Here is an 8,748-nt window from a genome sequence, read left to right on the forward strand (position 1 = left end):
GCTCCCAGTGTGTGACACTGACAAGTACAAATATTGATCCTTGTAACTTCAGTGTGTGGGAACTTCAGAGCATGGTGTTTCACAGTTTTCTGCTCTGTATCAGTACACAGATGTTGACAAAACCATTACTTCTTTTTATATGTCTTTGTTTAACTTCAACTCTTGTAATTTGTTCATAGTTTAGATGTTGCGGGGGACCATAAGCAACCATAAGGTGTGGTTCTGGCCTGAGTTGGACTCTTCTATCCCCATGAAAACACATAAAGACAAATAAGGAAATTTCAAGCAGCTCTTCTTTTGACTATGAAATGTTTCTGAAGCCTTCTAAGGACTTAAGAACACAAAAGATTTATCAGTCATCCATTTAAACCTCATTTAGCATATGCTGTAATAACAATTAATCTTTGTGAATGATTCTACAGCAGAGATGAGGGTAACAGAACAACCTCTGATTGGACTCTGCTTTGTGGTTGGATTGTTGTTGTCCAATCAGATTCGGGTGAAAAATAGGATCTAAATTCTACTTGTAAGCTCAGTGTCACACACTTGGTGGGAATTTTGAGCACCAAGTTTTACAGTTTTCTGCTTTGTACCTGTACACAAACATTGACAGAAGCTCTTTTTTCACAGTGTCTTTGTGTTACCTTATCACTAATGTCATTCGTTCAGCTTTTCTTTTTTTGATGATGAACGAATACAGCAGAAAAACATACACTATCTTAATTGTCATAGTGTAAAAAAGTCAAAGGCTTGCTTTCATTAGTCAGGCTACTGAAGCTATATAGCTGACTTTGAGCCACTGGGGGAAATAAGTTACTCCACTGAACCCATAATCTACAGTAGCTGTGTAGTGTATCCCTGTAACAAGTCTCATCCAGATTTTGAATTGGGTATAAAGTTTAAGATTTGAAACATTAATTTTGGTGTAAGAAATTACATAAACAGTGTCAGAGCCCCATTAATTGTGACAGAGCTAACAGGGATGATGTTACACATTTTAAAGTTCTCCCCTTTTTTAACTTTAGAGGAGAGTACTGCATGTTCACGAATATTCACCAATCTGTTCTGGGGCACAGGAATAAGAACTGTGAATAAAGGGTTGGATTCTCCTTTAAATGCACAATCCATGATTATGATATAATGTTTCCACCCTCACAGCATCTGGTGCAGAAACATAACAGGCTAAAATTACAAAAATTAAAGTCATTATAGAAGCCTATTGGGGACTTTATTATTATTTAAATGAAAAAGTAATTCCATGAAAGCAATTTAATTCTAACACATGTACGTGTTCTAGGATTACACTCCACTTGACTTTATGAATATGAACAAAGCAGGAGAAGCAGTCAGCAGGTTTCAATTAGTATTTAATATTTTTGCTTGCAGTCAGTCAGGTGTGAGTAGTTACAGCTGAGTGGCCAATTTCTAGAAATGAAAGAAAGCGTAGACACAGGTTAAATTCTATCATATTATCAGTACATTAATACATTCTCACTCTAAATATATTATTATGTGAGAACAAACCAGGGAGATTAGATGTACTACTTAACAGTAAAAATGGCTTGATACAGTAAATATTGCATGTAGCTGCTGTGAATGGGTAGAAAAAAAATTTCCCTGGGGGGAGCATGTTCCCTGAATATAGACTTAAATTGGGGCTATGCCCCAAATGTTTACAATGTCTGGCTCCGCCCCTGCTGGTTTGTAGCCTGTTCACCACAATTACTGTTTGGCACGTACAGACAGCACTGTGCTCTTTTCTTCATTTTTTTAACTCCATGAAATAAAAAAGCAACAGTGCATTAACATTTGAATTTTTAATGCCTGTTTGCTGCAGGGTTTGCAGGGTGCGCAAACTTTTGCGTTTAACTAGAACTACCTCCCACCACCAGGGGGCAGCCGCAGCAGCAGCCAGACCTGTAACAATAACAGGAAACTAATTTGTTTATGAGCCGCCACGTCCGGTTCGTCACAGCTGCTCTGTTTTCCATTTACTCCGGGGACGTTTCTGCTTAAAATCCGTCTCTGTTTTTGTCTCCATCGCTTTCTAATGTTCAACAAACTTTGCTGCACGTACCGCTAACGCGTCCGGAAGAGTTTAACTGCGAGACATCTGTGTGGAAGTCCCGGTGTTTGTTCTGGCGGGCTTCATCAGCCTTAGCCTGTAGCGTTAGCCCGCCGCTCTGAACAGCGATGTCCGCGGACAGAGTTTTTCTTTCTGCGTATTTCGACTGTTGACTCGAACCGGAGGTCCGCCGTTCATTATGGCGAGTGAAAACACCGACACCAACGCGGGAAACGATGAGGAAACCGGTCATGCATCCGAGACGAATGAGCACGATTATGCGCACGCCGCGGACACTAACTTTCCTCCCACAGAGGCGCCTTCATTCTCCGGTACACCGGCGGATGAGAGCGGAGTCACCGCTCAGGAAAGCTTTTCTACACCGGCTGAACACGAACAGAGCACACCGGGGCAGCCCACCGCTTCTCTACCGGTAGAGCTACCCGAACCGGTTGTTGGTGCAGAGGTGGACTGTCCCGGTGGAAATTATGTGGAGGCTTCCTCTCCACCGCCGCCGCCGCTGCAGACCGAAGACGACCCCCAAAAGACTGCAGCGTCTGAAGTTCCCGCTGCCACCACGCTGCCTAGCAGGGGCGGTGGCCGCCGGCGTACCAAGCGGCCGGAAGACAAGAACTGCTCCTGTTGCAAGTCTGAGTTTGAGCGGCAGGGTCGCAGCTTTAACCGGAGGGCGGTGTACACTTTCACCACCCCGGAGACCGTGCAGTGGGCCTTCCCGGACTCTGTGGTGCACGAAAAATCCTTCCTGTGCGAGACCTGCGCGCAGGTGATCCGGAGCAAAGGCAAGCGCAAACAGACCGGGAAGAGGTCTCTGTGGCTGAAACCGCCTGCCACTAAACAGGTGTGTGTGTGTGTGTGTGTCTCCCTGATGTTATCGCAGTATGCCTGTATCACAATCAAGAGGATGCGCCCACATCAGCCACAGTCTGTCTCTTCACTGTGTTATCAGCACACTCAAGTCACAGAGTTCAAGATAAGTCGACACGGAAGACATTTGAGGACACTTGATCCTGTTTTAAAGGTTTTTCCAGAGTCCTCAAAGGCTTTTCTGTCCAGAAATAAACAGCCTGGACTTTTAAAGTGGGTTCCAAAGATAGGCACAAGTCAAATCTTTTTGAGTGATACAGCATAAAAGTGTTACTATGTGTAAAAACAGAATGTAATGGAAAATATAATTAGTATACATGAATATAGGTGATAAAAACATTTAATTTCACATGGTACAAAGGAAGAGATGAGCCATGTCAATTTTGGCACCTTTGTTTAGATTGTGAAACAAATTTTGGGCATTTTTTCTATGGGTCACTGAGAGATAGACAAGAGAGAGCGGGAGGATGACATGCAGCAAAGGGCTGGGTCGGATTCAAGCCCATGGCCGCTGTGGTTAGGACTGAGCCTATGTGGTACGCACCAGGTGAGCCACGAGGCGCCTCATGAGTGAATCATTTCGAGCACAGCTGTGAAGTATAGTATCTTGATCTGTTGTTGATGGGCTAAAACAAACCTAACCACCAGCATGATTGTGTTTTACACTTGGGACTCATAAAGAAGTTTCGAATAATGTTCTCCCCTATGTGTCCTTGGTGTTGGGTTGGGGGCTGCAGCCAGACGGGAGGGACAAAAAGAAGAAAGGCCGCAGGATGGGGAAGAAGAGCAAAGCAGCGATGCTGGTGAGCAAGTCCTGCTACAAGGCTGCTTTCAAAATGCTGTGGTCCGCTAAAGGCGCCAGGAAGCCCATGATGGAGTTCTGGAGTAAACAGCTGAAAGAGGAGGTGAGGCTGGGTGCTCCTGTTGGTCAGGACAAATGGCTTTAGTCTTCATAACGAGCATTCGTTTTGTTATTGTGTAATGTTGACCTGTTTCCTCTTGCGGTGCAGATGAAGTTATTGTCGCGACACGCAGATAGTCCCTTTCATCAGAAGGTGTCAAGCAGGAAGCCGCTGTCATCCTTCCCGTGGCGACGATGTCTGAACTGGGCCCAGGACAAAGCTCCACTCGTCACCACCTGCCTCCGCTCGCTGTTCCCCGACGTCAACGCCCTCTCCAAGAGCAGCCAGTAAGTTTGAGTTCATGCCGTCCACAGAGCTTCGACATGGTTCTTCATGGCCCAGAAAAGATGAGCATCTGTTCTGTTTGTTTGTGTGGCAGCCAGATGTCGGAAGACCAGGCACAGACACTGCTGGAGCGCCGAACTGTGGTGGCGCTCTCCGTCCCGCTCTTCACCAGGAACATATGGAAGAACAACTTCATGCAGGCGGCTCTGGGGGCTGAGCTCCGGCTGCAGGGCTGCTCTGGCTCTGCACTTGACGCCCTCAACACCATGGGGCTGTGTCAAAACAAGGACACTGTCAGGTTACTGCTGCACAGGCTCCGAAACGGCAAGAAGACAGTGAGTATCATGACCAGTGGTGCCGGTAGTGAAGGGCTCAAAACTAACTTTGCAGCACACAGATGAATCACTGCGTTTTACTGGAACATGTCACCACACAAACGGTCCTGTTGCTGGAAATACTCACCACAACAATAAAATGAATCATAATCCCTTCTGTTTGAATAATGCTTGAAGACACCAGGCCGACCATTTAACATCTGACAATATCTTACATTGTTAACTAATGACAACAACCAAGGCTTTCTTAAACCAGCAGCATTACTCACAGCCTCCATGTGACTAATAGCGACTGAATAACTGGCATGTTCACTCGCGTTAAGTCGGTCTGTGTGTGGCGTTTTCCTGAGGATGAATCTTTAGTGATCCTGTGACTTTCCATCAAGTCGTCGGGTCAAAACTTTCACAGCTTATACACGAGTTCATGTCAGGACTCATCTAAACCTAATGAACTGTCGGCCTCGGCTTAAACTGACATCACCCGACTGATGAACGCATTTTGGGAAATTGTCATGGGCACTTTGTACTATTTTCATTTTATGGAGCAAATATGATAATTTATTCATTTAGTTATTGCAGGTTTCATTCATTTATTATTTAGCTGATACTGTTTGAGCTACAGGTTATATTTTTACCCTGCTGCTGGTAAAGATCTGAGAATAGCAAAGTTTCTCTTTATTTTTCATCCACCGTCATTAAATCTACTGGTTTGTAATTATTGTTTCAGCCACACGGGGGCGTTAGTCTATGGTTTAGTCTCATTTCTTAACTTTGTGCTGTGTTTTTGTCAGCAGACACAGAACGGACGACAAAGGATAAAGCTGAAACAAGAACAGATGAAAGGAGAGCAGATGACAGATGTGGAGGAAGAAGAAATTGAGGAAGAGGAAGACGAGGAAGTGGAGGAGGAGGAAGATGATGAGGATGACGTAGAAGTAGATTTAGAAGAGGAGGAAGACGAAGAGGAGGAGGAGGAGGACGAGGAAATAGAGATGGCAGTAGAGGAGGAAGAAGTGGAAGAGGAAGAGGTGCAGGATGGAGTGCAAGAAGAAGAAGATGAGGAGGAGGAGGAAGAGGAGAATCGTGCAGCAGAGGAAAAAGAAGAGAAGAAGAGGAGGAAGAAGAAGGCAAAGAAGCAGAGGAAGGAGGAGAAGAGGAAGGAGAGAGGTAAACGAAAGGTGAAGGAGAGAGAGGAGGAGGAGGAGGAGGATGATGAGGGTTCGGAGCAGAAGAAGAGGAGGGTGGTGGTGGTGAGGCTCGGCCTGCTGAAGGGACACTCGGAGGTCGGACGATCCGACCTTTCAGCTCCCTAAGACATTGGCCACACCCACGGACTAAACAGGCCACGCCCCGAACCAGAGCAGGACAGAGGCCCTGCCCTTGTCTTTGGGTGGGGTTGTGAAAGGCATTCTGGGAAATGTAGTAAGTCAGTAACTGTAGAGGGAAACTGATGAGAGCTTTACTTAAATGGGATATTAAAAAAATCAGGTTGAGACAGAAATTAATTGAGGCCAGAAAAGCCTCTGAAACACAAAACCGCTTCACTGAACTAACAATAAAGCCACAGCTGATCGATCACATGATTATCTGCATCATTTTTACCCCTCGTGTGTCTCAGGTTACATCTCAGATTCACTATCAGAAAAACGACTTCCTCTCTTATTCTACCTTCCATACATACGGAGCAGCAGCTTCCAGAATACTTGTTTTTTTTTGTTTTGTTTTTTTTTGGTAAGATTCTCGTTTACAGGTCCCATCGTTTCTTGTTAATTAATACTAGAGAGGAACTGATCTGTAAATGTAAAATCTTACGAAGGTTTCTGAACAGAACTGTGTCATTTGGTGCTAAATATAGAGACAATGGTAGAATGGAGTTGAGTGCTATGTCCGGTTGGACGTTTTGCGAATACACCGATCTGTCTGATTGGTGTAAAATCGTAATAATTTGAAAATGGTTAAAAAAAAAAAAATTAACAAGAAAGTCCGTACCATACGAATTAAGTTTGATGATTTCATGTTCTGCTGTTCTGATACTAGAGTGCTGCTGACGGGTGTATCTGTATTTCACTATGAGACACAGTCAGTTTAGGTTTTATGCTGCTCCACGGTCATGTAATAGTTTTAAGATAAATAAAGTTTTAAGGATAAATAGACGGATAACAGTTAAGCACTTGAACCAAAACTGGCAGATTGAAGGATAAGTATGCTCGTAAACAACGACTGGCATCAACAACATCTGCAGCCTCTACCTCCTTAGTGTCCCTGTCTTTTGGTGACATGACTCACCACAGTCAGACTGTTAATCATTTTCTGATACCGTGAGCTTTTGTTCATAGTCCCTGCTGTGTCATAGACTCATGCATTATGTAATTTGTTTCACTTCAGTGTCTTAAAATCTACAATAAAATTTATTGGTGAAAATTGCAACCTCAGGTCATCCACATCCTTCAAATAAACGGAAAGTAATTATTTTTCTTTAATATTACAACTCGAGCTGCAGTGATCAGCTGATAAATTGATTAGTTAATCAGCGAAAAATAAATCTGCCACTATTTCGATAATCCATTAATCGTTAGGATTCATTCTCTGGCTTCAGCGGCTTCCCTGTGAGGATTTGCCACTCTTTGTTTTATATCATTGTAAATTAGGTAAATCTTTGGGCTTTGGACTGTCCATCACAAAATAAGACATTTGTCTTGTTGGACTATAGGAAACCATCATGGACAGTTTCACAATTTTTTGATATTTTATATAAAGCAACAATTGATCCATTGAAAAAAACAAATCAAAAATGAAAATATTTGTTTTTTTTTACAAGCCTCATTACAACTCAAAATACTATCACTTATTCTCATAAAATAGAATTTTTCCTCAAAATTACAAAATTTGCCACAAAACAATACGACATGCTCTATTATTAAGTTTCAGTGATCAGTCAGTACAGTTGATAAATTTCCAATTAATTGTTATGCTGCTTACAGACAAAACGCGCCTTGCGCTGCGCTCGCCGCTCGGTTCGGCGCGCTGTCCGGTGAAAAATGGGCGGAGTTTTCAAAACTTCTAGTGGGACCACGAGCGGGACACGTCCACGCTTTTGCGTTCCGTTGTTCAAAGATGTATCTTAGCTACAGGCTTTTAAAACCATGGATTGTATATCTTAAAACACACCTGACGTGCCTACTTGGTGAGAAATCTGTCGCCAAGAGAGGGCTTTCCTGCCGACGTCCCGATACAAGCGCAAGCTTGTATTACATATTTAGGGGTATTCTGAGACACACAGAATCAGTTTCTCCGCCATTATCGTTTTGCGCCGTTTTTCAATCACTGTGTTTCAATTGGCTGCGCGGATGGTCGTCAGAGCGCACGCGCTCGCCATTAGAAACGATGGGTTTCAGAGCGCAGCGGTGACGTTGCCGCGTTCTGTCTGTGAGCAGCTTTAGTTTAATGCTGCAGTTGAATATGGAAAACTATTCAGTTGTGTGTGGTTGTAAATTACAGGTAACCAACCAATAATTAATATTGCAAAGTCAATTTCTAATAAACAAACAGGTTTAAATTCATGTTTTTTTTTATTTTTTTTAACATTTTAAAGTTTTCTCAACTATTTGTAAATTTAACCAATCTGTGTCTCTTCTTCATCTCCTAGTGTCTTAAAACCATATGTACATGTACTCTTTCAAAAACATTTCACTGTAGTTAGCTCCAATTACCCTTTCTTTTTTCTTTTTTTTTACAAAAGCATTTCTGGCCTTCAGGGGGAAAACAAAGCTCCACTTGGTGGGAAAGTATGAGGGCTTCATGGAGGCTGGACGACCCCAAACATGCCTTGAATAAAGCCATCAGCGATCACCGATAAATCTCTGTAAATGTTTAAATGTCTGACAGGTATGTTACAGATGAGTGACCATCAGCAGCAGTCGCTTCTGTTCTACATGTTTATCCAGCTGCTGGACATTAAAGTGATGAAAATGGTTTTATTTTCTAATCCTGACTAGGGTTGGAATTTCTTCATTTAACGTCACAGCAGCTCTTTCATTTCAGAGTTTAGTTGTGCATCTCCTCTGTCATAAAGTTTATAAACTCACAGGAAGAGAATCTGGTTTGATATTTTTTTTTTATTTTCAACACTGTGGAAGTCTCAAGATGAGTCTGTTTATAGTCTGAAGCTGTGTGTGTTTCTTCTTTTAAATTGTTTCTGTGAGCTGAGTGGATGCACAGCTGATTGAAGGACCTGGGATATATCGCTTTATTATTTTTTTCTAATTGTCTGTTGGCC

At 43.0% G+C, this 8,748-nt stretch overlaps 1 protein-coding gene across 1 annotated transcript; it reads left to right on the plus strand.

The window, feature by feature from the left end:
- Positions 1-1,874: 1,874 nt before the first annotated feature.
- Positions 1,875-8,376, plus strand: LOC111219345 (bromo and FHA domain-containing protein DDB_G0267958-like). Its single transcript, XM_022741980.1, has 6 exons — positions 1,875-2,924; positions 3,688-3,855; positions 3,961-4,139; positions 4,232-4,472; positions 5,264-5,514; positions 8,358-8,376. The coding sequence occupies exons 1-6, from the start codon at positions 2,265-2,267 to the stop codon at positions 8,374-8,376; spliced, it is 1,518 nt and encodes a 505-aa protein (XP_022597701.1). The 5' UTR covers positions 1,875-2,264.
- Positions 8,377-8,748: the final 372 nt, after the last annotated feature.

Source organism: Seriola dumerili, unplaced genomic scaffold (assembly GCF_002260705.1).
Source record: "Seriola dumerili isolate Sdu_G_001 unplaced genomic scaffold, Sdu_1.0 BDQW01000066.1, whole genome shotgun sequence".
In the NCBI taxonomy this organism is placed as follows: domain Eukaryota; kingdom Metazoa; phylum Chordata; class Actinopteri; order Carangiformes; family Carangidae; genus Seriola; species Seriola dumerili.

Coding starts and splice junctions, on each gene's coding strand:
- LOC111219345 (XM_022741980.1), top strand. CDS start 2,265: ATGGCGAGTGAAAACACCGACACCAACGCGGGAAACGATGAGGAAACC. Junction 2,925..3,687: donor AACCGCCTGCCACTAAACAG/GTGTGTGTGTGT, acceptor TGGGGGCTGCAG/CCAGACGGGAGGGACAAAAA. Junction 4,140..4,231: donor GCCCTCTCCAAGAGCAGCCA/GTAAGTTTGAGT, acceptor TTTGTGTGGCAG/CCAGATGTCGGAAGACCAGG.